At 41.0% G+C, this 27611-nt stretch overlaps 4 protein-coding genes across 8 annotated transcripts; 3 read left to right on the top strand and 1 right to left on the bottom strand.

The window, feature by feature from the left end:
• The first annotated feature begins 35 nt into the window (after positions 1-35).
• On the top strand, positions 36-3860 carry cars2 (cysteinyl-tRNA synthetase 2, mitochondrial). Of its 3 annotated transcripts, none has more exons than XM_049755535.2 (16): positions 36-165; positions 267-497; positions 1010-1060; positions 1132-1249; positions 1333-1404; positions 1653-1758; positions 1820-1900; positions 2023-2152; positions 2230-2363; positions 2467-2534; positions 2647-2713; positions 2780-2918; positions 2999-3122; positions 3234-3332; positions 3451-3660; positions 3730-3860. In XM_049755535.2, exons 2-16 carry the CDS (start codon positions 304-306, stop codon positions 3823-3825), a joined length of 1689 nt encoding a protein of 562 aa, XP_049611492.1. In that variant the 5' UTR covers positions 36-165; positions 267-303; the 3' UTR covers positions 3826-3860. The 3 variants fall into 3 exon arrangements, with proteins under 3 accessions (XP_049611492.1, XP_049611491.1, XP_049611490.1); XM_049755534.2 differs by having other exon boundaries at positions 37-165; positions 264-497; XM_049755533.2 differs by having other exon boundaries at positions 100-497.
• On the bottom strand, positions 3839-27470 carry LOC125989318 (DDRGK domain-containing protein 1). Of its 2 annotated transcripts, XM_049755546.2 has the most exons (9): positions 27314-27470; positions 25442-25547; positions 5417-5566; positions 5177-5319; positions 4986-5087; positions 4771-4893; positions 4647-4685; positions 4457-4562; positions 3839-4311 (listed from the first exon to the last, which is right to left on the bottom strand). In XM_049755546.2, exons 1-9 carry the CDS (start codon positions 27353-27355, stop codon positions 4151-4153), a joined length of 972 nt encoding a protein of 323 aa, XP_049611503.1. In that variant the 5' UTR covers positions 27356-27470; the 3' UTR covers positions 3839-4150. The 2 variants fall into 2 exon arrangements, with proteins under 2 accessions (XP_049611503.1, XP_049611504.1); XM_049755547.2 differs by lacking the exons at positions 25442-25547; positions 27314-27470 and adding an exon at positions 6219-6427.
• Positions 15028-21009, top strand: atp1b1b (ATPase Na+/K+ transporting subunit beta 1b). Its single transcript, XM_049755550.2, has 6 exons — positions 15028-15254; positions 16674-16802; positions 17893-18048; positions 18121-18311; positions 18614-18697; positions 19670-21009. Exons 1-6 carry the CDS (start codon positions 15164-15166, stop codon positions 19928-19930), a joined length of 912 nt encoding a protein of 303 aa, XP_049611507.1. The 5' UTR covers positions 15028-15163; the 3' UTR covers positions 19931-21009.
• On the top strand, positions 22979-27194 carry LOC125989309 (cyclic nucleotide-gated channel cone photoreceptor subunit alpha-like). 2 transcript variants are annotated; one of them, XM_049755528.2, is made up of 8 exons: positions 22979-23187; positions 23287-23511; positions 23596-23667; positions 24433-24489; positions 24655-24828; positions 25161-25262; positions 25326-25432; positions 25507-27194. In XM_049755528.2, the coding sequence occupies exons 3-8, from the start codon at positions 23597-23599 to the stop codon at positions 26862-26864; spliced, it is 1869 nt and encodes a 622-aa protein (XP_049611485.1). In that variant the 5' UTR covers positions 22979-23187; positions 23287-23511; position 23596; the 3' UTR covers positions 26865-27194. The 2 variants fall into 2 exon arrangements, with proteins under 2 accessions (XP_049611485.1, XP_049611484.1); XM_049755527.2 differs by having other exon boundaries at positions 23459-23511.
• Positions 27471-27611: the final 141 nt, after the last annotated feature.

Raw genomic sequence — 27611 nt, forward strand, 5'->3', positions numbered from 1 at the left:
TCTCAAAGTAGCGAATTTATTGGGCATCTTCATGCGCTACTTTTTCCACACACAATATGGCGGCTCAGTCAACGTACAATTTTGCGCTAAAGAAGGTATCTATGGAGATTTGTCGTACCCGAGTTTGACAAGGTTCACTTGATGTCTGGTGTATATTCCCAAAACGTGCGTATTTCATTTAATTCTATTCTTTGGTTATTAACGTATACATTGTATTGCCGGCCGGAATAACCTTCCGTGTCATATCGTGATTGCTACATTAGCAGCTCATACCAGGGCTGTGCAGAGTTCCGAGGTCATAGCATGTGGAGAAACCCAGTCAATTCGTTTCTACGGCGAGCCAAAAGACTTGTAAAAGAAAGAATCCGTGGAACATGCAGCAGAAGCGAGAAGAAGTGGTTCTTGCCCACGGGATATGACACTGGGTTAAAGACTTTCAACAGCCTCACCAAACAGAAAGAGCCGCTGATTCTGTCTCGAGAGGGAGTAGCCACTTGGTACTACACTTACGTTCAAATGAAACAGGGTTCTCGCTTTACGACGCCCCGAAATGCGCGGTTTTGACTTACAACGAAAATAATACGCAGCACAAGAAGTTACGTTTATTACTATAGATTAGAAGAAGATAGGTGTAAAAGTTGCTTGGGAATTGTAGTTTACTTTATTACACAACACTTCATATACCTTTTTATTTTTTGCACTCACTATTTATGCCATATACTGTATGAAAAATAAACTCCAAGCAATACAAAACCTAATAAAATAAAAGAACTAAACAAAGTTTTTTTTTCTCCAAATAATTAAATTTGATTAAAAGAAACTGACAAAAGCATAATTAAAACTCACTGGTGCAAAAAAAAAAAAACACTATACAATGGCAAATACATACAAGGAAAGACTATGACGCAATCCGAATTTTTCGATATTTCATGGTAAACCGAGGACCCTCTGTATTTAAAGCATCATGCTACTAAGCTCCCACAATATCATGCCTCCGTTTGTGCATCAGGTATAGCTGTGGGCCTACTGTATACGACCATGCCCATTTGGGCCATGCATGGTAATGATCGCACACAATGTATTGAATCCATTTTCCCTCTACTAGACATTTGACCATGTTTTCTCCACAAGTTCATATGTCAGGTTCGATGTGCTGCAGAGAATCTTGTCCAGGTTGTTTGGTATCACGATCATTCACGCCATGGTCATCACAGACATCGATGATAAAATCATCCAAAGAGGTTGGCAGGTGAGACACTGGTTGCTATGACGACTGGATATGCAAGCAGTGAGTATGATTTATTTAAAATATTTGTCTCTTTTTTTTCCTAGGAGAACGTCTCATCCACCATTATAGCCAGAATGTATGAAGAGGAATTTAAAAAGGATATGAGGTCATTGAAGGTGTGTGGCCATCTCAGCTAGGTGCAGAGTGTCAAAGGTTTTATGAAATCAGTGGAAATGCCATTACTGTACTCTATTCCAATACAAAAAGGATAACTTTTAACAAGAAATATAGAAAAAAAACATATACTGTACTAGTATATCATAAAACAAAATGTAAAGGAATAATGTAGCATGAGAAATTTGGATTATATCGAAAAGGTCTGATTTTTGTTTTTCATATGAACGTGGCTTTGAAAAAAATCTAGGTGATTCCTCCTGCAGCGTATTTAAGAGTCACCGAAAACGTGCCGCAAATTGTGGCCTTCATTCAAAGGATTATTGAGAATGGAAATGCCTATGCCACAAAAGAAGGTGAGCATTTTGATCCTCCCACACCAAATCATCAAAATCCACAAACTCATTTGACCCGCAGGTGACGTTTATTTCGATATCCAGTCCATTGGGGATCGATACGGCAAGTTTGGGGGAGGTGGAGAGTCTCAAGAAGGAGCAGGTAAAAAACAGATGCCATTTGGCGGTTTTAGCTTTCACCGCAAATTGTTCTTGCAGCCAACATCATTAAGAAAAAAAAGGAAAGTAGTAAAAATCATAGTAAGAGTACTTGTGTTTTTTCAGGTAGCGCCAGCAAAAAAGATGTGAGGGATTTTGCTCTATGGAAGCGATCAAAAGCACAAGAGCCCCATTGGGAGTCTCCTTGGGGCCCAGGAAGACCAGGCTGGCATATCGAGTGTTCCACCATCGCAAGGTTTGCATCCCCAACCCTCTGCAGCATTGGGTTGCCTGTGCATGTGATCTGTGATGTCACCTCCCTGCTGGGTCCAGCTCGGTGTTTGGCAGTCAGCTGGATATCCACTCGGGTGGCGTGGACCTGGCCTTCCCTCACCACGAGAACGAGGTGGCGCAGAGTGAAGCCTATCATCGGTGTGACCAATGGGCCAATTACTTCCTGCACTCAGGTGACAAATGCAAACAGATGGAAATAATCCAGAAAATAGGGATTGATTCTTCATGGCTGCTTAATATATATAGATTTTTTTTAAATCTAATTTATGTGTTTAGGACATTTACACCTCAAAGGCAGTGCAGAGAAAATGTCCAAATCTTTGAAGAACTACATCACTATTAAGGTAGTTCACCTTTAAAAAAAATAATTTGATATGTCCTCTTTTATTATGAGCGAATGCTGCGAGATGCTGTCACGATGCCAAAGTTGCTTAATTCATTTCCATACATCTTCAGGACTTCCTGCAGTCTCACTCTGCCGATGAGTTCCGTATGTTTTGCCTCTTGACCAAATACAGATCAGGTAGTTACTACGGTTTATCACAGGTAGTGACACCGCTGCTAAGTGACTGCTCTGTGATGTCTGCAGCTATAGACTACAGCGACAGCAGCATGTCGGACGCCCGGGTCGCCCTGGCAAGTGTCTCGACCTTCTATAACGATGCTCAGGCCTACATAAAGGGTCAGCTGCAGTGTTTGCCGGTGCAAGACGCATTACTCTGGGAGAGGTTTGATCCCACTTATTTTCAGCCTATGGAAATTCTAATGAACGCCACATCATTGCTGTATGACGGTTCCAATTCACCAGGTTGGCTCAGACCAAAGCGACTGTGTTGACAGCACTTGCTGATGACTTTGACACCCCGAGAGCCATGAATGCCATCATGGACTTGGTTTACCAGGCAAACTGCCAGCTGCAGCCCGTTTCCACGGTAACAAGCTCAGACTCTTCCTTTCCCCACAGTATAGTCATTTTCACCGTGACATGATGTCACAGCACGCAATCATATTTGTGTGGCGTATTGACTGTGTTGTCCACTCAGGCTGCAGGAGCAACTAGAAGTCCAGCTGTGTTTGGAGCCATGACAGCCTACATAAGAGACATATTGGAGACGTTTGGTATTGACCCGTTGCATAACAAGGTCGGGATGTACGCGGAATCTCCAACAAGCAATTTATTCACACGATCTTCTGTGCTGTAAAGTGATAGCTCTCAAACTTGGGTCCGGTATTTATCAAGCATGACTGTCTGACGTGCAGGAGGCGGAGGCAACGAGCCAGTCGGGAAGCTTCCGGGCTGTTGTCGAACAGCTGACTCAATTCCGAAGTGAAGTCAGAGCATTCGCTCTCACCCGTCAGTCAACCACTCCCGGGAAGCTCCAAGAAGCACTTTATCCAGACAGAATCCCACTTCTTAAAGCAAGTGATGAACTGAGGAAGAATCTGGCACCTCTTGGCGTGCTTATAAAAGTGAGCAACGCAGTATTTTAGGTTTATATCGCTAAACGCCAGGCTGACATTATGGTCTCGTGCTTTCAGGATCGAGGAGCCGCCTCCACGTGGGAGCTAACACAAAGGGCATCCGATATCGCTGACAGGATGAAACACAGCACTGAGAAAACAGTTCATGAATGAATTCAAATGGTGATTAAATTAATAAATCTTTTTAATATCTGTCACCTCTTTTGTGAGCAAAACAGTGTCATTGTTCTAGTATATGTCGCTGGCATGGATAGATGAATAAAAAGGTTATTTGTAGTCAATAACTTTCTGAAATCTCCCATACCACACCTGGTGATTTCTAAGAACAGTGGATAGGACTTACTCTTTTTAGAGAACTTGATTGGTTTGAAGAAGGTCCACCGTTCCGTGCCAACATTCAAAAGAAACGTTCCAATATTGGACAGTGTCTGAGAAAGTCCTGCATGAAGATGTGACCTCACTGTGGCCAATTGTGACATCATGCAGTGTTGCGGTTCTCTGGTTTCAAATTGATCAGAGTGTTGCTGGCCTGGGCCAACTCTGTGATAGAAACTCGACCTCTTTGATTGATGAACTGAGCCACTGCGTCCAATTCTGCTTGAGTGATGGAGATAAACTTTCCCCTGTCATCAATGACCCCTGGGAAACAATAAAAATATCCTAAATTATTTCCGAAACAAATTTGTCCATACAATAAATACTTCACATGGGCTTCAACCGTTCAGCTCTAATCAACACAGTTCATTTTGAGTTTCTGTATAATAATGACCTGCTTGACACAAACCTGTAAGGGAGCCTTCCGCTAGCAGGTCCTGCAGTCTGGCAATAGCATCCACTGTTCTCATTCCAAAATGAGAGGCCAAGTCCTCCAGTAGAACAACTTTAGAGCTCTGGTGGACAGAAAGCAGGGTGTCACACAAACACACTTGACTTTCGGTTTCTGAAACGAAAGAATTAATGGAGTGTGACATCACCTCTATGTAATCGATGAATTCTTGGAGTAAGTTACGTGACTGAAAGGCAGAACAAAATCACACGTTTATATTTTAATAGCAATCAAAGATGTTGCGTTTGAGGTCACATCTTAGGGGACCTGACCTGGTCTTCAGACAGCTGCTCCTCCTCACCCTGGTCTTCCACAACAAAGGAAGCTTTGAGCCTGAGGTACTCCTCCTCCTCCCGTTTCTCCTGCTCCTCTTTGGCTCGACGCTCATCCTCTTCCTGACGAAGAACAATGAATGAGTACAATACGTTATGTTACCTGCATGGATGAGAGAGGAATAGAAATTGTTTTCGTGGGGGGGAAAAAAGACCTGTTTCTTTTCCAGTAGCCGTTCTTTCTCCTCCTCCTGTCGTCTCTCTTCGTCTCTGAGTTCCTGCATCTTCTTTCTTTCTTCACGCTCCTCAAGTTCAGCCTGGAAGTAGAATCATGAAACAATAAGAGTAAAGGTGGACAACTTCGACTTTAAATTTGTACAATTTTGTCAAGTGGGATTTGTCTCACCTCTCGCTGGGCTTTCTTTGCCTGTTTTTCTTCCAGCTTCCTTTGCTTTTTGGCTCCAATTTTTACAGTTGGCTGGAAGCTCTGCTCTTCTGCCTCCTCCTCATCATCATCATCCTCCTGATACTGCTGCACTCGCTCCCCTTCTGAAATCAACAAGGCAATAAGGTTGTGTTTCTTATCCTCATTTGTTTTTTGGATGGCAGGATCAAGTTAAAAAAACAAAGCAAAAAGTCTGTTTACCAAGCTCTACTGGTTCTCGCTGTGATCTTCTGTTGGCCATAGCCCTTGCAAGATTCCTCCTACGTGGCATCCCTGCTCCTCGTTCCTCCACAGCAGCCCGTGGACGGACGCCTGGCGGTCTGACAACAGCTTGTTCATGTTCTCTGTCATCTGTGCACAGAGATGAGCCGTTAAGATTAACAAAAAAAGACTTCCTTGATTCTTAACCGTATACATTATAGGATGGTGGGTACATTTACATTACATATTAATAAAGATAAATTCAGGTAAATGTGTCAAATATAATATTCTCATGTATTAACACCTATTTGATGCAGTGTTGTTAAGTTTAACAACATTAATATTATGACAGATTACTAAAGGACTTCCACGTTGACGCTGTATCTTGTGCGAGCCCAAAAAAAAAAATACAACCTAATTATCTATCCACGGTGGAGCTGAGTAAATACATGTTTTGATTACATACAAGTCGCTCCAATTAATTAAAACAAGTATTGCATAATTGACAGTCATCATGGCTTTTAACACTTTTACTTGAGTAGATTTCAAAGTATTGCTTTCACTCAAATTACCTCGACATATGCCATTTACCATATTAAACAAGTGCCTGTTTATTTGCTGCTGACGTAGCCTTGCAAAACATGCATGGTTAATCGTACTTACAACATGAATTACCGATTAAAAGTGCGCAAGTCCCGGCCTCTACCGTTTGAGAGTGCCGGGGGTTTACTTGCATTAAATACCTATCAAATTTCATGTCAAGTTATGTACAGTTAGCTCGTCAGCTAGCTCCAACTTTTACCTTGCTGCGTCCTTTTCCGCAACTTCACAGCAAACAACAACAGAACAGCGAGGATAGCAGCAGCTATCAAGTACAATACGATAATCATGACCGTTTTACATACACGTTTGACGTTTTTTTTAACATTAATATGTGAGCGATACAGCTCTCGTGAGGCTTCTGATACGTCAACAGCTGGGAGCTTTCTTCTTCGCTGTCAGAATTCTTCTTCGCTGTCGTTTTTCTGTGGCTCCTTTGACATGTTGGAGCTCGCAACTACCTCCGATTGATTTGGAGGACCAACATGCATTGCCATGTCCCATGCGATCATTCATTCATTCATTCATTCATTCATTCATTCATTCATTCATTCATTCATTCATTCATTCGTTCATTCATTTATTCATTCATTCATTTTATTTTACTTTATTCTATTTTATTTATTTATTTATTTATTTATTTATTTATTTATTTATTTATTTATTTATTTATTTATGCGTTTGTTAATTTATTTATTTATTCATTAATGCTTAGCCTCACAAAGGTCACTCACCTTCAACTTATTTAGCGTTTGGGTAGAATCTGACTATGTTTTGACATATGACAAAAATAACAGTACGCTAAATGTCAACCTTTCACCAAGAAATAAAAAAAAATAATACTTTTCTTGAAGTGTACCAAATTGAAAAATTTCTACTCTTGCACGCAAGGGCCCAAAGAGTTCATGAGAAAACGTCTCATTAAAATTGATTATAGAGTTTTGGTGGAGTTAAGGAAATCGTTATTTATCAAGTATTAATTCACACACACACTCTTTTAGAATTTTACTCCAAACATTCTGGAAATACACTTGGAATTTTCCTCTCCTTTGCATCCTAGCACTGTATAAAAGATGTGCATTCGCCATACAGTAAACATGATATCTGCACACCTCTGATGCTCCTCGCCATATACACGTACTGTAACTAAACTTACTGTGGAAACATATGCAAGGACTTGCCCTTGAGATACCCAAGGGGCTAGCCCATTGTGCCCACATTTAAGGTCTAACACATCAAACAGCCACATACTGTAAATGTATTGTCCGAGTCAAGTCTTCCAATTTGGTATGCACTCCTGAAATAGCAAATCAAGTCACCATTAATTACATGTTAATTACATGTAGTACTTGGAGGTTACCTGGTGCCCGTAGGTGAACCCTGCTCTAGTGTAGCATAGTGGTCCACTGGTACCATAATCTGTTTAATTCGAATTGAGAAGCAATTGTGTAGCAATTTATGTCTACTATACTTGATTGTAATCATGTAGTCACAACACAAAATATCACAATAGCTATGCCTTTACGAAGGCAACATTGTGTAAAATGCAAACTGTATTACATTGTATCTATTGTACAACAAAGTTACAGAATGTAAAATACTGACATATTTTGTCAACATTTTTTAAATCAGAAGGCTTGCTCTGCGGAAGAGCGAAAGCAAAAAAAAGCCGCTTAATCCCCAACTGAAGGAGTTCTTTTGGGTGGGACAGTACTTTTCCATCATTGGTGACATTTGGAGGACAGTGTGCTTTTGCAGGAAGAACTCCCTGAAATCTGAGTCGCTATGCCCTCTCTTGCTCTCTCTTTCTTTCCCTATCTCTCTGTACATTCTGTCCCGTATGTGCAATTATTTTGTTGCCACTGATAACATACCGTGAGACATGCTGACAAAAGACTCTTGTGTGTGCGTGTGCATGTGTGTGTGCGCGTGCATGTGTGCGTGTGTGAGAGAGCGCTCGACATAAGATTCTAACAATCAACCTGCAAAAATGAGCCTGAGTTCAGTTGAAGGAGATCCCTTGAAGGACATTGCACTTGCCGCAATGCCTCTATTTCCTGGTTCACCACTCAGGTGATCCACAGAGAAGACGAGGAGGCGGAGTTTATTGCAGCTCCTCTTCGGGAGGGAGAGGATGTACCGTACAGTAATTGCATAGCGGAAGCTGCATTGTGCTGTAGTTATATGGGAACATGACCGATGTCTGCCGCAGAGGTTATTGAAAACCTCAGCCCGCATCAAACGACAAATGCAGGTGGGGCAATGAGGACAAGGTCGTGCAGATGAAAGCAGGAAATAGTCATAAGCAAGTGGGGCTGGACACAGAGGGAAGACAGGAAGTGGTGCAGAGCTCGCGCAAGGGCAAGGTGACTCCTCTTTTGGCCGCAACTCAAAAAACTTGCATCGTGGACGCAATCGCCTATGAAAAACTATTTGTTTGATTATTCATTGGGTATAAACACAAAAGGAAATGTTCACTTTTAACATACAAATATTACCCAACATTCTATTAACTGAGGTGTTAGTAGGGAATTTACTGGGCATATTTGGAATGTGTTTTCGTGAAGGCAAAGAAAAAAATGAAGGCTGGTTGAATGCTGATCTCTGTGCAATGGCCGCCGCCATGGTTTAGAGGTCAAGATGGTGAAAGGCAGGAAGTGAGATCTTTTTAAAGACAATGCACACTCTCGCACGCACACACATGTATACACAAGCTTTGTTGACACTGAATGCAATTGGGCCATGATCCATAGCCACGATACAAATCTTGATGTCACAACTGAACCGTTTGACCTCCATCCAATCTTTTTTTTTCAGACTCGGTAAGGAATGTCACGCTGCATGGCGACTTGGATTGCATTTTCATAATAGTGTATGAGACGCAAGCCTGATTTACAGCATAATATTCCCACAGCAGTAAAACTATCTGTTAATGGTTGTGTGACTTATATTGCGGCAGTCACAGAGGGCAAACCAAATGACCTTGAGTAACGAGGGCCTCCATTGTCCCTTGATCTTCTAACTCTTGATAGATTATGATGAATTATGATGTCACATTGGACCATAGAGCAGGAGATAAAATAAAGTAGGAACAAAATATTCTACTCACTCACATATCAGACAGAGAAAACATGTCTTGTAAATTTGACACACACATCACAGAGAAGATACCCTGCAGCTTTGAGCTCCAAAAATATATCTGCTTCCAGAGAATATGGTGGCTGGAATATATCCCACCGTGTCATCGCAGGGCTTTCCAAGCTGTGACGCAAGCCACCAGCTAGCTCACAAGCTAACTTACTGCAGGAGAACCTCTCAGCCTGCGGTCGGGCAGCTTGCTCATCCTCCTTGCTTTGAATTTCAAATAATGACACCAAGCTGTGCAGGAAAGATGCACTTTTGGACTGTAGGCATAGTTATAGTTAGAAATAGGCCTTACGTGGGGGAGTCAGGAAACCTGAACTGTTACAAAACAATTCAACCATATATCTCCACAATACTCAGTCTTTTCATACGTTTTCAGCAGTTATCATGTATTTAGGAACAAATCTCTGAATTCACTTTACAGGGTCTTTAACATGATTCAATGAGTCATATGAGTTGTGACAACACTGAAAACTGTCTGAGAATGTCCCAAAATGCTGAACCATTTCCTTGAGAAGGGTGTTTCCTCTTTGTTTTTAAGTTTCGTAACCTCTATTATGGAACTGTATAACACGCAATGTATCTCCATTTCAAAAGTGCTGGGGTATATTTCAGTGGCTTGGCTCATCTATCTCCCTCAAATATTAACCATCACATGAATTATTGGAAGGATTGAGGGCTAAACTTTGGACTGGTGTAAGTGGCGGCTAAATGTGAGTGAGATGTAGATTAATTTGTAACCAAATGTTTCGCAAGAGCGTCCGTTCCAACGCGAATAGGGTTAGCCAGTCAAGTTTCAAGGAGTTCTGCTAACTCACAAGCACCTCCAACACGCAGGGAGGAACAATGAATTTTTAATGGAGGCGGTGTTTATTACACTAAGGACACCAGGTCATTAACTTTTAATTATGATTCATTATTTGAAATCCAAAAGACCTATTTAGGGAAACTAAAACTAAATACAAACAGCCACTTGTTGTTTTGATTTTCTGCATTTATTTTTTTATCTATTTACTGTAAACATTCCATCCATTCATCCACATTTCCATTTTGTCTTGTTTGTCCTCAGCAGGTTGCACTGGACTTTCACCCCTATTGGGATTTAGAATCCTCAGTTTACCAAAGAAGCAGGTTGTGGTGATGCAGGTGGAAGCTGGAGTTAAATCCGCGCAAGAAAAAAAAACATACAGTACACTATTAAATCCGTCCGTCCGTCCGTCCGTCCGTCCATCCATCCATCCATCCATCCATCATCCATCCATCCATCCATCCATTTTTCATACAAGTTCCATGTAATTTTCATACAAGGTCTACTGGAGGCTAATTTTCCATGCATACAAACAAAGATGATGACATGCTGCCATTTTGTAGTAGTGCTATCAAACAGTAAATTGCATCTTTTGAACTTTCACCCTCAATTCATTATTATCACCTTTCTCCCCTGCTATGTGTCAATCACTGAAAACACCATCGCCACTCGTGTTTGTTCTAAACATTTGGCGCTTTTGTTGAAGAAGTGAAATGTAGCCAAACATTCTTTCAAAACTCTATACATTAACCAAGTTCCTTTGAGCTTGCCATTATGAACCTGTCAATAATTGACCTCTGGCATTATGTGGTGGCCTTGGTTTGCGAAGAGACAATGGACATTTCTATATAGTATGCTGTCCACATGGTTTAGCTGCAAACTGCGTTATAATCGTTGATATCTGCATGTAGCTTGGTAGTGTACCACCATAGGAGTTGTTGCATTTAGGTTCTGTGAAAAAGTGGAGTCATGTAAAAAATCTTATAAAAGACTCACAGTTAATTGCAAATGAGGCTCTTTGAGCACTTTGGACTTTGAATACATTTACATAGATGGCAAGAACTAGCTCCAAAGGCACTCATTAAAGTGCAGCTACCCGGTAAGATGAAACAATCAGCACATGATACACCGATATCATATACTCAAGATAGGAGACTATGATCCATGCAGTATTCACAAGTAATGCTCAGATAGGCACAACAATTTGATGGGCTTTTGCCGGATCATGTGGCCTCCGTTCTAAAAATATTTTGTGAAAGTAATCCTTCTCATAATGCTATACTTTATTTTTAACCATTAGACTTTAAACAGATATCTAAAGAGGTTAGCCAGCATGACATACTTTCCTTTCAGGATATGACTCCTCAAAGCACCTCCTCCTTTTTTCTTTCAGCTACAGATCACGTGCACTACCAAAAGCAGGTCTTCCAAACCGCTACGTTGCATAATGTGCTCCCACCTTGCCATTTTTTTACCTTAAGAAAATCTTCATCATAATGAGGTTCACACTCAGAACACAGTTCACAATTTGTTTTTGTAATAATGTGATCTTTCTAGCTGAAACACAGGGTTCTGTTCTGTCATTTTCAGTCGATAGCAAGTGGAAAATTGGCCCTGAGATAAAAAAAAACAGATGAATTTTGCTGCTTAAATAATATTCCATAAACACAATATTAATCAGAATGCCGTGTTTAGGCTGCTGGGGGCACATACAACATATTGTATAGAAATTTTGGGGGTTGACTTCCGCTTTAAGGATGCTTATTTATTTTTTTTTTTTTGTTTCATATTTTTTTTTAGGGTTCAACACACTTAACTATCTTTTTAATTTCATTTCCCATTGCTATTATGGTTCACAGTCACTCATATACACCCGCTGGCCACTTATATAACACATCTGCATAATTTAAGGAGATTCCATCCAAACATTCCAAGTTGAGACAGACAGAAATCCTCCATTTTGTGTGATATTGTCCAAAAGAGATTTGTTTTATATTGAGGCTGTATTGATGGAGGACTGTTTGGCGCATATTCAGAAATGTTTCTAAAATACTGGTTGCTTTATTTTTTTTCCTCATACTCGAGATGAAGTTTACCGTAAAACTGACACATCAAACAAAACAATTATCCATTACATAGTTAAACAACAACATTTTCAAGCAAACCATATGAGGATGAAAGTGTAAGCTGGCTAATAGACAATATAACGAGGAACGCCACGGATGAGCTAATGGAAACTTAATGTCTCTGAATTTTTAAAGCTTCAAGCAACTGCCACCAACGGCAGGAACATTAGTCATATGAATATTTTTTTTCTGCCTTGTGAGTACAATGACTATTACTGGAGTTTAGTTGAGGACTTTCTCTGCTGTGTCTTCTTCTATTACGCTGCATTGAGCTCCAGTAGAACTCAATGCTGCCTGCACAGAGTATGACATTAAATGTCACACCTCAAACTCACCAAATCACTAGCTGGAGATTCCATCCCCCACCCACACCACCCACACACCGCGCTTACACACAAACCCTGTTTATTATGTACACAAGCAGAGAAAAGCTGGTAGTTGGCAGGTTACCATTGCTGGTTCCACTGACTCTAGATTTGGCCAGGTTCTGCTCACAAAAACACCAGGAAAAGGTGGAAATTATGACATTTCTTGCCCTTGTTAGAATAACATGCCTAAGAAATGACTAGTTTCATCAATTTTGTGCATCCATCCAACAGGCCTCATTTTGAAGGGCAAAGGGATTTTGTAAAGCTGTCCCATTGGGTGGTTTCTTGTGGTCTCTACTGAGCAATCCAAAGTAGAGATATTCTTCCCATCCCCCTTTTACTAATTGTCTCATTGTTATCAGATAATGATAACGGTACAGTGTGTCCCATAAGTCAATAGAAATCATCTTAGGCTTTGTAGTTTTTCTAAGCGCACCATTCCCTTGCCTATGGTCGGCCAATTGACATTGGAGTGACGTTGCAAAAATGTCACCCTGCAGGAAGATTTTCTACCCTCGGCTGTAGCTCAGCACCAGTTAATGAAGCTTTATGGCTGTCGTCACACCCCTCTAATGCGTACCGAGAGCTGTTCTTGACAAACGAAGCAGCGGAGGGCACGCTACTATCAGGACTGATGATGAAACGCGGAAATTCTTGAGCAGGCATTCATGCAAAGCCAGGGAGAGTCTATGCGGAAGGTTCCACGGCAACTTAGCTTCAACAAAAGCTTGACTCAGCAACACTTTAAAGAGTAATAAATATATACCTATGTTATAAATTCCTATTGTGATACATAACACATGAGAAATACCAAGAATTGATGAGACACGTTGTCGTGTCCTTGATAGTTAAAGGTCAGTACAAGCAGCTAGGTCAAGCATGTCTTACGCATCCATGTTTACATTTAAACAAGCAGCCGACGCAAATTGCTGAGCGATTTCACACATGCGTGCACCAGCACACACAGCAGTGTGTGCTCTCCAGACAAGTGTGAAGATATCCCACTCGGAATGCACCCTGGGTTTGATTTCGCCAATTAATGGTGATTCTTCATACATGGTGTTACATTACTTATCTGAATTTTAAGGGACCGTAAGACACTTGAAATTTTAGATGAAATCATTCATACGAGTTTGTCGCTAGTCAAATTAAAGGTTCGTCTTAGTTAAAATGTCATCTTGTCTTGTTTGTAGGTGTTCGCAGTTGGAGTGCAATAGAGTATAAATGTTTCTTTATTGTACTTGGGTGGAATTTTCACTTATCTGTACATTACTTGGTTATTTAGATTACTGGCAACTTTTCATTCACTTCATTTCCAAAGTCAAATTGGCCATGTCGCTTGATGTGCAACAGGCATTCTGCAGTCAGACCAAACGTGAGTTAAGCACTTCTCCTGACATGGAAACAAATCCATCCTAGCAGCGCGCGGGGGTGAGCATAGTGTTTGAAAAGTTGAAATCAAAGCCACAATGCATCGCGACACCCAATCAGCATTGAGAATATACTTACTATGTAACACACACAGACGAACAAAGCACACACAGACCACACACACACACACACATAGTGTGATGAAATAAACAATGTAGGACGTAATAATCACTGCAGTTTGTGGGCACCGAGAGCTATATAACACAGCCAGCTTCCAATACTTGGCCCCAAGTCAAAAAGGAGCAGGCTTGGAGAATAGTGAGCAAGTAAGTTGGCCTTTCTGGCCATTTAATTGACCAGTTTACATTGACTGTTGAAATGTGACATAAGATAGCAATTAGCACCTTACTAACTAGCAATGTTCTAACATTACGCTCAAACATAGTCCAGTCAAAAATATTTACTCTACATTGGCAGTTCCACACTAATCTGGATACAATAAAATAAATACCAAACCAATTAAAAACAAAGAAAAAGAATTTTGTTTTGGAACTGGAACAAATTAATTATCCATACATACATTGGGGAAACATTGCTTTGAAATGGAGTCTAAAAATGACTTAAGTTTATGAAGGAAGGTTCTAATGTACTTTTGAATAATTTCATTAACTATTGAGTCATTTACAAAAATACTGTGGATGAACAAAAACACATTTCTTCAACTTTTTTAAAAAAAAAAAAAGATACTTATGTTGGGAAAGAATTTGGTCAAAACATGCTTTTAAATCTATAAAATGTTGGGAAACAAAAACGAAGGAAAATGGCCCAAATTAAAAGAATGAATTGATTTAGTAGGGATCTGAAGTAAACACACTTTAGCAGGCCCAATAAAATGATGTGCTGGGCCTGATCTGGACCCGGGGCCTTCCATTTATCACCCTGTCATGTAAAAGATGTCTCTTAGAAGCCAGGGATTAAATACTATACATATTATAAATTGTTTCTTTTTTTTTAATTTTTCCAGAAAATGCCATGAATCCATAGGCTGTCTGTGCATTCTGTGACGTCATTAATACGCACACTTTCACTCGCTTCCTGATTGGCCGACGCTGCTCCGCCTCTTCGAAATGCTAACCTGTGGGGCGTTTGAGGGGGCCGGGCACCTTCTCGACCCAACTCTTTATATTTGGGAGCCTTCCAACAAGACGGAGCTGGGTGTCTCTGCTTCGGCTAGTGTTTGCTCTTAATTCCGGGAGGGGCTACGCTGCACTACTACAAAAAGGAACCGGCTTAAAGGGAAGTCCAAAATATAAGAATACAGACAGGAAAAATGCCTCCAAAGTCCGACGATGGCGGGTGGAAGAAGTTTCTTTGGAATTCGGAAAAAGGAGAACTGCTCGGTCGCACAGGAGGCAGTTGGTGTAAGTATAAGCAGCCTCGTGCTTTTTTGCCACCTGTTTGATTTCCCCGTGTTGCGTTTACGTACAACCTGTCCCGTTATTCTTATTTTGATATTTTATATATTCGCAAATGTAAATGACAAAGCAACAGAGTGCGATGAAGAACGAAAGAATTCAAACAGCTGGACGTCGAGCGTCTTTTTTTTTGGAGGGGGGGGCTGACCACCGTAAGGGTTAAAAATGCATCACAATCCAAGGTGAGTCAAGGTGATATGGCCTTGCTTCAAAGTGGAGTGGATCGAAGGGAGGACTATCGATCTATATCGGGTTCCTCCGATCAGATGTCGGTGTAGTCTCAATGGACAATACCACTGATTAACGAAGGGTTCGACCTTCTCGAGTTTCTCGTGAGGCGCCAGTGCGCATGTCCTTGCAGCTCCTCTCAATGTCACAAGTCCTGTTCTGTGCAGCAGAGTACACTGGCAACGCTCGACGTATAGAACGAGGGAGGAGGCGTATGTGTCATGGTTGACCTTCTGGGCGCGTATTAAAAAAAAAAAAAAAATGCTGAAGCATCACAAACTGCTGTGGGAGGCTGTCGCGGCATTACAGGAAAGAAAACACAGTTTTGCATGTGAATGCGCATAATAATCCATCTGATAAGCACAATAGCTTATATTTAATACCACTGGCTGTTATTTATTAGATTGCCCACACGAGTGACTCACTATAGAAACATATGATGCAGTTTAGTTCTACATCACTGTAAACAAACAGTAAATATCGGATGTTGGCAAAATGCATGCTTTTCTGGTTACTGCAGCTCATTTGAGATAAGGCCACCAGAGGTATTGTGAGACAGTCATCTAAGAAGTAATATGTGATTTATTAATGGAGTCTGACTGCCTTGCCCTTTTTGACATTGCTTCCTGTAGCCTAATGTCGAAATCAGCTAGCAGCAGCAGCGTGACCTCTGGATTTACCTCATTTTAGATCCTCCAGGCTTGTTCACCTGCAGTACCTCACATGAAGGAGATGACCGACCGGGACTCACGTGCCTGCGTCAGCATAACCTGTTTTATATTATGCTCAGGATTCACAGTTGAATTCATTTGAATAACTATGCACGATAGCCACCTTATGATTAATGCTGAGGCATGGCTGTTTTTAAATTTCCTTGAGCGTTTTTACTAGTCAAGTTACGGATTGCAGAGAACAGAAGAGGGTTAAATTAATTCTTGCTCGACAAGCTTTTTGCCCTAAAGGGGGCTGCTGAAGGATAAGGAGTTTGCATATAAATAAAGTCTGTTGCAAATATTGAAACAGTGTGAGTATGTGATCATTCTTGTTTTTTTTGGGAGGTTATTTATTTTTTTAACTTTGCTGTGACCTTGAGGTTTTCTGCGCTGACCCCACCTACCCTCTTTTCTCCCACCTCAGTCAAAATTACGGTCTTTTACGTCATCTTCTATGGCTGCTTGGCCGGCATCTTCATCGGCACCATCCAAGCCATGCTGCTCACCTTGAGCAACTACAAGCCTACGTGGCAGGACCGAGTGGCACCCCCGGGTAAGTCTGTGCCCTGTTTATTCAGGGCTGCTAGCTTTTATGTTTTACAGTGGTACTTGACTTGGGTGCAAGTGAACGAAGCCTATTCTGTCAATCCCAGAGTGAAGATAATTCCATTGAACAAAACCACATAACTCTGGAAAGTCCAGTAGCGTAATGCAAGCACATAATGTTAAACACCATAGATGGACTAATGAAACTAGGATCGGTAGCCTGGTTGTTGTAAATCTGTAAACAACTGATATAGTCCAACAAAACCCTGGAGTTTATAACAATACTCATGGCAAATAACCTCACAGTAAAATGCGATACGGGGTTTACAATAGGATATGTATTGTGATACAGCAAGGAACAGCTTTCAATATTGAATCAGTTGGGCAGGTGACTTCCCCTTCTTATAAAAACTAGCATTGGTTTAGCCTCCAAAACATCACCATAGCAACTAGAATACATAGTGTAGTAGTACACACGGGATGCATCTCCATGGGCTGATAGTTTCCAAAACAAATGCAGCCTAGAGGCAGGGGGCCTCATCATGGAAGCTAATGATGCCAGATTAACACTTGGAGCGAATTTGGGAATTGAAAGCTTATCTGGAAGTTTTGTCCTCATCCCACAGCTTGTCAACAAGGAAGCTGCTAAATGATCCTGCAAAGCCGCACTAGACATTCACACGGTTGTATCTTTACTGTACAAACACAGCACCAAGATAAATGCACAACTGCTAACAACTGGTGCCGTAAGTGGAAAGTGTCTTGGGATGTTGTTAGTTGTTTTAATCAATAAATAACACCAAATAAACCAAATAGTTGTTTAATAATTGGGGAAACATTTGTAATAGATTTTAATGCAGATAAAATTAGATCCGCTTAATCGAGAGAATAAAATATTTCATTGTGACAGATTACCATACGAGAGCTAATGTCATTCAACAGCTGTAGATACGACACGCTCCTTTTGAGCCGAGTGCCTACCTTTGATGAGACCGCTCTAGTTTGTAGTTTATCAATTCAAAATGATGCAGCATCAAACGATAGGACAGGTCAATAATGATGTGAATAATCACATGACTGTGTGTCTGTACATGCAGGCCTCACGCACACCCCGCGTTCTGACAAATCCGAAGTGGTCTTTAACCCGAAAGACGTAGAGACCTATTTGCCTTACACCAAGGCCTTGAGGGACTTCTTGGCCAAGTATGATGACGACAAGCAACTTGACCAGATGAAATTTGAGGACTGTGGAGGTATGTCAACCCCCCCCCCCCCAACCAACTCGCCCCCGCAAATGCTGAATATGCGCTTCATGTCCTGTCCAGATGACCCAATGGGCTACAAGATGCGTGGTGACCTGGAGAGCGATACGGGCGTCAGAAGGGCATGCCGCTTCTCTAGGAGACTGCTGGGCCCCTGCTCCGGCTTGGAAGCTACAGACAAAGACTTTGGCTTTGACAAAGGCCAGCCCTGCATCATCGTCAAGCTCAATCGGATCGTTAACTTCCATCCTCGGGTGAGTCAAGTATTTTCATTAGGTCTCGTTCTAAAAATTGGGGCCCAATCCTGCCCCCCAATCCTTTTTTGCGATGCTCCTAAGTTATGAATATTTCAACTTCCTTTTTCGACATGAGCCTGACCTCAACGGCTTACAGATAATGTGCATGTAACCTACATGCATTTGGTAACTTTATCCAAAAGCCCAGGCTAAAGTTTTCTCCTCCACGACAACTCGTGTGGGTCCCAGAAATTATTATTTTTTTAACCTACATAGGTAGAAAACAATAGATGATGTTTTGTCTATCTTTCTGTCTTCAGCCTCCCACCTCAAATTCAACCATCCCTGAAGAAGCTCAGTCCAAAGTGCAGCCCAATTTGATCCCCATCCACTGCACCAATAAGGTAGTTCACACTCAAAGCCTCATTGTTCTCAACTTCATGTCATCTGTGTTTTAACATACAAACCATACACTGTTTATATTGTCCATACTCCTACTTCTCAATTTGCCCTCATTTACCGAATGTGACCGACCGCAGGATGTGAGTATGATCTGTGCATTTGTGTTCATGACTTTGAATTTCTTTCATGTTTCAACCTGAAAAAGGACTTTGAGCATACATATTATGCATATAAATTATTTTGGTTGTATTATTCTATATCACTGTTGTTACTTGTGTACTTTCTGATTTGCACTTTACCACGATTATACTATACGGCAGTGGTACCACATGTATAGCTCAAATCAACTTTCCCCATTGAAATGATTAGACGTGATTAATCTGTCACCCTAGAGGCGTTCAAATATCTCATTATAAGGTATGTAACTTTTGCAATATCTACGCTAGTTTCTTTAGTCCCTTTATGGTGTATTGCATCATACGTTAAGCTAGCGGACTTTCATAAGACAATGCTATTTCCAGTAGGTTAGATACACGACAATTTGTTTTATTTTTGTGACAATATTTTTAAATTGGGAGTGACAAACAGTTGGAAGGAAGTGCACTTGGCCTCATTTTTGTAGAACTGTTTGCTTGCTATGTGCCAAACTGTCTACAGCACGGTTGGGAAGGCAGAATAGATGTCATGGTTAGTAGGGAAAAAAATCTATCGCTCTTGTAAGTCCAATATTTGCTCGCAACACAAAGTAAAGTTGGGCGATGTGCAAATGAAAGTACCACTGTATTATTTAATTACCAACGGGCATCTTTTCTTCTTTAGGTTTCAATTTCTATAATTCTGTCTCAATTCTGCTCTCATTTGTTTGAACTTTGTTCGTCACTTCTATCGTCATCTATACGTGTGAATATTTCTGCCGTGACGATGTCGTTTTTCCACCCTCGATGATCTATATTCACCGCTCTTTTCCATTCCAGAGAGAGGAAGACGCCGGCAAAATCGGTGAGATCAAGTACCACGGCATCAGCGGTGGCTTCCCACTGCAGTACTACCCGTACTACGGCAAGCTGCTCCACCCACAATACCTGCAGCCGCTGGTGGCGCTACAATTCACCAACCTGACCAGGAACGAAGAGCTGCGCATCGAGTGCAAAGTTTACGGCGACAACATATCCTACAGTGACAAGGACCGCTACCAGGGACGCTTTGATATCAAGTTCACGGTCAACGGTTTATGACCGCCACCGGAGCAGTAGAGCACTTCGCCACCCCCGCCCCTCCCCGCCCCGCCCTACCCCGTCCCGCTCCTCCCTTCCCCATTTCAACCCACTGATATGAAGTAGACAAGTAGTCGGGGGCTAAGTCTTGCTTCCGGTTAGTGTTGGCGCACAATTTTAATGGGAAAAAGTAGCTGTTAGGCCACGCAAGCATATTTATTCTGCTGTAAGTGACATTTTCCCACCATTTGTTCATTCACATGTACAAGTGGACCACCATCTGTTCCATCCTTTCCCCACCCTGGCCATTAGCTCCTCCTTCATCTCCACCTTGTCATATCACTGCCTCGGTACCTCGCTTTTCCGTCATTTTCCCAGCGTGATGTTCCACGGCCCATAGTGATTGATTGGCTCGGACCACTCTTCTGATCTTAAATGAAAAAGGCAGCACTCCAAGGAACTTCTTTCCTCCTTCCTCTTTTTTTTTTTTTCTGTTGTCTTTTAATCATGGGAGCCTTGTTTTACTTTGCCTTCTTTTTGTGCTTAAATCACTTAAAGTGTGAAGGGGTTTTATGAAATGCCTTTTTAATTGATCTTTTTTGTGTGCTTTCCAGCCTGTGCGTTAGACAATGCTGACTCTGCTTTATGTTCTTCTCCTCTGGACTTTGTCCTCTGAATGTTTTTAGCCATCAAACATGGTGGATGAATTGTATATTTATACAGTTGTACATTTTGTTTCTGTGCGAAGATATTGTTAATGTATACATGCAATACCAAAGTGATGATCTGTAAAAGGGTCAACATTTGAATGCCTTGCAACCTTTAAGTGGCTCACACTTGAAACTTGAGAGGCGCTTTGGGCGATGAATGTAGGTGGAACCAGGGCGCTTAAATACTGCGACAATGTTCATGCATTTCAAATTTAGAAAGAAAAAAAAAAGGAGGGCAAATTAACCTCAAATGCTCTTAGGCAATGAACCATCTTGACAATGTAGTGTATAGGATCACATCTGGAACACTTGAACTTGTACAACCTACCATCATTTCATGCACCCTTTGCCATTTAATCGAAGATAGAAACTAATAAAATCTTAATCCTCCTCTTGCTTGTGCTTTTGTCTCATGCTAAACTGCACCTGTATAAGCACATCTACAGTATTCAAATGTTTTTGTGATAGAAAAATCATCCAATCTGAAATCGTTTTTTTTTTTTCCTTATGACCTGTTAAACTATTGATTTTATTTTTTCTTATTATAGAGGGACTGTACAAAAACCCAACGGATATGGTAGGACTGAATGGCCTGTGACTGGATTCCATAATTATGAGGATTAAATAGGAACATCTAAATAACTAAAGTAACTGAAACTGCAACAACCCAGACTATGGAAGCTAAATTTGCCCTAAGGTTTGTAATGAAATGGAAAAAAGTCTAGAAACAATAAACTTCAAATAACAATATGCTCTTTTTTTTTTATTTATTATTTTTTTTTTTTAAGGGTCCGGCCACCAAGGGGATTGTCCGGTAATATTCTGACCCTCTGACATTTTTACATTGTGTTCAATGTGAAAAAAGCAAAAAAGTAAACGGTGCATCTACATGAGGAACAAATATAAGAACGTATATTTTACGTTGTTTGAAAAAAGCCTGATATAGAACATTTAAAGATGACGGAGTTTACCATTGGGCAGGGTTGCTCTTATTACATTTGACCACAAGGGGGCAGCAGTATGACATGAATAACACTAACCGGCTGTTGTGATTAGTACAGGGTTCATTCATCCCTGCACACGACTACACCAACCCCTTATGAGGATAAGTGTTTTGGATAATGACTAGATGTAAAAAAAAAAAAAAAAAAAACTGCTAACATGCGATTCAGAACTGCGAATATGTAGGATCCACCGGAGTTTTTTAAATGTAATATCAACAATTGCCACTAGATGGCAGACTTTTAATTCAAGTCCAATATAAAATCAACACTGTTACTCGAAACAACTTTTCAGATTCACTAACTGTCAAAACAGTCACTCTTCCTTCCAAGCAATCGGTCTTCACCAAAATAAAACATGCCCCAAACCCCCCCCCCCCCCCCCCTGCACTCCACGAGTATGCTGATGAGGATAATGCTAACACCACCATGAAATTCTGCTGACAGCAATGTTAAACGCATAAGAGGCTATTAATGATCAGCATCACAGAGCGGGAAGACATGTTCCAACTCATCCACCTCCTGTGGGACATACAGGTGACACCAGACACGTGACAAGTGTAATGCATCCCTTTGGCATCAGTTTGTGGTAAAGATATAAGCTATTACGGGGAGGTATTTTAGTTTTTAGTTATGTAGGAGTGTAAAAAAAATTAAAAGATATGAGCAATAATTTGAAAAAGTGTAGAAACAAAAATCTAAAAGCACTATCTATCTATCTATCTATCTATCTATCTATCTATCTATCTATCTATCTATCTATCTATCTATCTATCTATCTATCTATCTATCTATCTATCTATCTATCCTCTTGCTTGGATACAGAACAGTGATTCTTGTGATCACTAAAATACACGGATGTGAATACATCACCAGGATTCATGCAGTAGCTCACATTTGTTGTCTGACCTCAGAGGGTCAGGGAAACTAAAGGGTGGGGGGTGTAAACTGCCTCCTCAGATTAGCTCAAGATGTCAGAGGGATTGTCGTCCAGCTGAGTCATTTTGGTCTACACACACAGTAAGAGGCTTTAGCCAGACTAGAAAGGATATAAATAACTAAATAGCAGGGAGCGCTGACAAAAGTCACTACTGTTGATTTTAATATTGAATACCAAAACTATGATATCTGTATAACAATAGTCCCAAAATAATAATTTAGGAATAATGGTGAGTGGTGCCCTAATGTGACAGCTCATGACCGTCTAATAGAAGTGAAACAACGTTTTTTTCTAAAAAAGAATCTTGATGTCATCCTTTGGGGTATTAAAAAATGGGCCAAACTATTCCAGAAAGATCAGTGTGGTCTCTCTTTGAGTCTCCTCCCTCTCGCACCTGCCTCCTCCCCACAGACTTGGCTTGGGAGTGACAGTAAGTAAATAAAGACATAGGAACTAATCAACAGCAGGACAAGCTGTACAATTTGGATGTGTTGCTTTTGTGTTTTTGCTTTCTTCATAAATATATAATAACATACTTGATGCGACTGGGGTCATTCAGAACTGAGAGCAAACATGGAATTACTGCAGAGTGCACACTGAGCCTTCACAATCATCGCTAAAATAAAGGTAAATGTATGCACATTTTTTATGGTCACTTGCAATATAGCTGTTAAAAAGTAGGAGTACCTTTTGAGTGATAAACAGGTCTACAAATTCTAATTTTAGATAATCCATAATCTGGGCAAGGAGATTTAAGTGGAGCACACAAGACTAAACATAAACAATTCAATGCCTAAAATTGTCAAAACGAGAAAAGGCACAACCACAGAAACACAACAGGTGAAATTAAGTCAATGTAACCCCGTCCCCCTTTTTATTGTTTTAAACTTGTCTGTAGGCTGATGGACACCTAAATCAGAACCCCTTTGCAGGCACAGGATCACTCTACAGGTAAGTCTCACTGAGGCGAGAAAGCAGAAAAACACTGCAAAACTAAAACGGCTTTATCGTCATCAATTTGTTCTCTTTCGCAAGGATGGCTCAAATGATGCACTCTGGTCCGAACAGAAGCATGAGCTACTCTAAAACAAAGAAAATGAGGAAGAGGTAAGTTGTCCAACCAGAAAATACACTGGCATTTAAAACAAAATTGCATTGACCGTAGGATTGCCACTGAAAATGTTGTAGAAACTAAAGTGGGCACTGGAACAAAGACATTTGCGGATAAGCGGAAGATGGATGGATGGATGGATGGATGGATGGATGGATGGATGGATGGATGGATGGATGGATGGATGGATGGATGGATGGATGGATGGATGGATGGATGGATGGATGGATGGATGGATGGATGGATGGATGGATGGATGGATGGATGGATGGATGGATGGATGGATGGATGGATAAAGACATTTGTTATGGGTTGAAAACAAACACATAGCTTTGTCTTATAAAGTAATTTTGCTAAATTCGAACAATGCAAAACACCACAGATTGGCCAAAAAATCATCATTCATGGTATATTTTTTTCAGATTTTGTCATTTTCAGTTTTAACATTAGTGTCTGGTGTGTTGAAAATTGTGAAGGAGTGAAACAATGTTAGTTTAGGCCTCTTAATAATTAGATAGATGTAATAATTATATGAAGTCCATCCAGTATTTACAAGCTAGCTATATTTCAGTACCGGTATTATAATCAATGTGTATTCCATAATAGGGTCAAGACCTATTTTTATGTTCATATCACAGGAACATGAAACGACCTTTAGTGACAGGAGGTGTCATAGAATGGGAAATTAAGGAGTATGTGAATGTCTAAATATGTTACAAAAGCTGCACAGTAATAAATTAATGTACGTGTTGTCCTTTTAGTCATTTTCAGTTGCCTTTGGCTGAACAGAACATGAACAACTGCAACAACAATGATGGGTAAGAAGACACTGTACTGTTCATTTGAAGCGTTCAAGTGGTTTTTCTTTAAACTGAACAGGGAGTGTACTATAATGTCACAGCGCCTCCTTGAGGACATCCGAGTTATTGTAAAAACATTACAATCTCACTGTGCAGCTGATTAAAGAGCATCTTGTGCTTCAGCAAAAAAGATGACAAGAAAGAAGAACCCAAAAATGAGAAGAAAGATGAGAAGAAGGCAGAACCTAAGAAAGATGACAAGAAAGACGACAAGAAAGATGACAAGAAAGATGATAAGAAAGATGACAAGAAAGATGATAAGAAAGACGACAAAAAAGATGATAAAAAGGAAGAACCGTAAGTTTTGCATTTGGTCTTACAAATGCTCTGGTGCTGAATTATGCTTTGTTAGAATTAATTTGGCTCAGTCAAGTGACCTTTCATCAAAAGCTACACTGACTTTGATTTGAATGACAATGCAATAAGCTTCATATTCAAATGAAAAGGCAATTACTCCATGAACTGAAGAGAGACTAAACGGACCAATATTTATTTTGATTCAAACTCTCAATGAGCTATTCATTCATTCATTCTTAAAAGATAATCAAATATCTTGTTTAAAATTAGTAAGTTACAAATTTTCAAATGGTCGAAATAAGTAATTGACCGCCATTAACTGTCTGGTTTAGAAAAGAGGTGTGGATCATGGACCCTGCCACAGATACATACTACTACTGGTTATGGACCATATCCGTCCCTGTCTTCTACAATCTGATGTTGCTGGTAGCCAGGTCTGTACATTTTCTTTTAGCTTCAGAACGTTTCGAAAGTCTGTGAATGTCGGTGCACTGCAGGGCTTGCTTCAATGAACTGCAGAATAACAACACCGTATTGTGGATCGTGTTGGACTACACTTCGGACGCCCTCTACCTCGTGGACACTTTTGTGAGAGCCAGAACGGGTTCGTTACCTCGGCCGATCTTCTGCGGGTGTAGTTTACTCTGTAGACAATGATCACGTTGATGTTTGTCACAGGTTTCCTTGAGCAAGGCCTGCTCGTAAGAGATGAGAAGATTCTGAAGAAAAAGTACATGAAAACGCGTCAGTTTCAACTGGACGTCATATCCATTATTCCTACTGATGTTGTATTCATTTATATTGGACTGGACAATCCCGAGTGGAGGTTCAATCGCCTCTTTAGGTTGGCTCGGCTCTTTGAGTTCTTCGACCGAACCGAGACTCGCACCAACTTCCCAAACATCTTTCGAATTGCTAATCTTGTGCTTTACATCATCATCATCATCCACTGGAACGCTTGCATCTATTTCGCAATTTCCAAGGTTCTCGGCTTTGGCACGGACACCTGGGTTTATCCGGCAACGAAGAATGAAGACTTTCAACGTCTCACCAGGCAGTACATATACTGCTTCTATTGGTCCACTCTGACTTTGACCACGATTGGGGAGACGCCACCGCCCGTCCGTGATATCGAGTACTTCTTTGTTGTGGCCGACTTCCTCACCGGGGTTTTGATCTTTGCTACAATCGTAGGCAATGTCGGTGCCATGATATCCAACATGAGTGTCGCTCGAGTGGAGTTTCAGGCCAAGATCGACTCCATCAAGCAGTACATGCAGTTTCGAAAGGTTTCTAAAGACCTTGAGGCCCGAGTGGTCAAGTGGTTCGATTACTTGTGGACAGAGGAGAAAACATGTGATGAAAAGCAGGTGCTCAAAAATCTCCCGGATAAACTCAAAGCTGAGATCGCCATCAACGTTCATCTGGAAACCTTGAGTAAAGTGCGAATTTTTCAAGATTGCGAGGCGGGTTTGCTTGTGGAGTTGGTCCTCAAACTTCAACCCCAAGTCTTTAGTCCTGGCGACTACATCTGTAAGAAGGGGGACATCGGGCGAGAAATGTACATTATCAAGGAAGGGAAGTTAGCAGTGGTGGCAGATGATGGGGTCACCCAGTTTGTGGTCCTCAGCGATGGAGCCTACTTTGGAGAAATTAGCATTTTGGGTATCAAGGGGAGTAAGGCAGGGAATCGAAGAACAGCCAACATCCGAAGCGTGGGTTACTCGGACCTGTTTGCCTTATCCAAGGATGACCTGATGGAGGCGCTAACAGAGTATCCCGACGCCAAGAATGCACTGGAAGACAAGGGACGAGCCATCCTGATGAAAGACAACCTCATTGACGAGTCGCTTGTGGCAGCTACCGACGCCAAAGACTTTGAAATGAAAGTGAACGTGGTCGAGTCGAGCCTGGAAATCATGTCACTAAAACTGAAGAAGCTGACGGAACATCATGAATCATCACAGCGCAAGCTCAAACAACGGCTCAGAAATTTGACTAACCAGGTCCGGCTCATCAATGTAGCTGATGAATAGGATGAGCTTAGGTGCTACGTCCACTTAGCAATTGCTCTTTGTATATTCTTAATATGCAACTTCATGAAATGTTTAGGAATAAAGGTTGGTTCGTTTGTTCTTTAACAATATGACACCAAACACAAACTATCAGAAATGGCAAATTCAGGTAACCATTCATGGACACAATAAGTACTGATGAAAACGTATATCAATAGCCTCCACTGGCAACAATAAGGTCGACCAAAAATGTTTTTGTCTGGAACGTCAAATCTGTTGTAATTTTGCTGGGTTTTTTTTTTTTGTTTTTTTTTACACTATTTCCTTCATCCCTAGTGTTCTCCAATTACACTTCTCACCGTACAAGATGGTATCGTGTCGAGCCGCCATTTTGCCCTTACGGATACAGTTACCCAATAACAAACTTGCTGGATCAAGTAGATCATGTGTCCCAAATACAATGCACTTACTTCGTTAGTTGAGGAAATACTAAAAGCCGTTTGTGTTGGCATATTGCTCTCGTCTTTACTGAAGTATTTGGTAGTAGGCTTGTCAAGTGTGGTCCACCTGAGGGACCGTAGTGCGCGTGCTTCAAAATGGACACGCTTCGAACTCAAGTCGTTGCATTCTATTATTCTACCACTAGACGGCAAACAAATCTACACTCAGTCTTTTTTTCACAGAAACACAAAAAGACAGGTTGCTAGCCATATTTGGAAATGCTTACGTCGCAGCCTACCAAGAAGTCAAATATTAGATCGCACCACA

The sequence above is a fragment of the Syngnathus scovelli genome, chromosome 2, assembly GCF_024217435.2.
Source record: "Syngnathus scovelli strain Florida chromosome 2, RoL_Ssco_1.2, whole genome shotgun sequence".
Lineage (NCBI taxonomy): Eukaryota > Metazoa > Chordata > Actinopteri > Syngnathiformes > Syngnathidae > Syngnathus > Syngnathus scovelli.

Excerpts from the sequence above, each read along its gene's own strand:
- cars2 (XM_049755535.2), top strand. The coding sequence starts at position 304 with ATGTGGAGAAACCCAGTCAATTCGTTTCTACGGCGAGCCAAAAGACTT. Across the intron at positions 498-1,009 it reads CGAGAGGGAGTAGCCACTTG|GTATAGCTGTGGGCCTACTG; the intron begins GTACTACACTTA and ends TTTGTGCATCAG. Across the intron at positions 2,153-2,229 it reads GAGTGTTCCACCATCGCAAG|CTCGGTGTTTGGCAGTCAGC; the intron begins GTTTGCATCCCC and ends TGCTGGGTCCAG.
- atp1b1b (XM_049755550.2), top strand. The coding sequence starts at position 15,164 with ATGCCTCCAAAGTCCGACGATGGCGGGTGGAAGAAGTTTCTTTGGAAT. Across the intron at positions 16,803-17,892 it reads GGACCGAGTGGCACCCCCGG|GCCTCACGCACACCCCGCGT; the intron begins GTAAGTCTGTGC and ends CTGTACATGCAG. Across the intron at positions 18,312-18,613 it reads TCGTTAACTTCCATCCTCGG|CCTCCCACCTCAAATTCAAC; the intron begins GTGAGTCAAGTA and ends TTCTGTCTTCAG.
- LOC125989309 (XM_049755528.2), top strand. The coding sequence starts at position 23,597 with ATGGCTCAAATGATGCACTCTGGTCCGAACAGAAGCATGAGCTACTCT. Across the intron at positions 24,829-25,160 it reads GATGATAAAAAGGAAGAACC|AAAAGAGGTGTGGATCATGG; the intron begins GTAAGTTTTGCA and ends TGTCTGGTTTAG. Across the intron at positions 25,263-25,325 it reads CTGATGTTGCTGGTAGCCAG|GGCTTGCTTCAATGAACTGC; the intron begins GTCTGTACATTT and ends GGTGCACTGCAG.
- LOC125989318 (XM_049755546.2), bottom strand. The coding sequence starts at position 27,355 with ATGCCAACACAAACGGCTTTTAGTATTTCCTCAACTAACGAA. Across the intron at positions 5,088-5,176 it reads CAAAGAAAGCCCAGCGAGAG|GCTGAACTTGAGGAGCGTGA; the intron begins GTGAGACAAATC and ends TTCTACTTCCAG. Across the intron at positions 4,894-4,985 it reads GGCTACTGGAAAAGAAACAG|GAAGAGGATGAGCGTCGAGC; the intron begins GTCTTTTTTCCC and ends GTTCTTCGTCAG.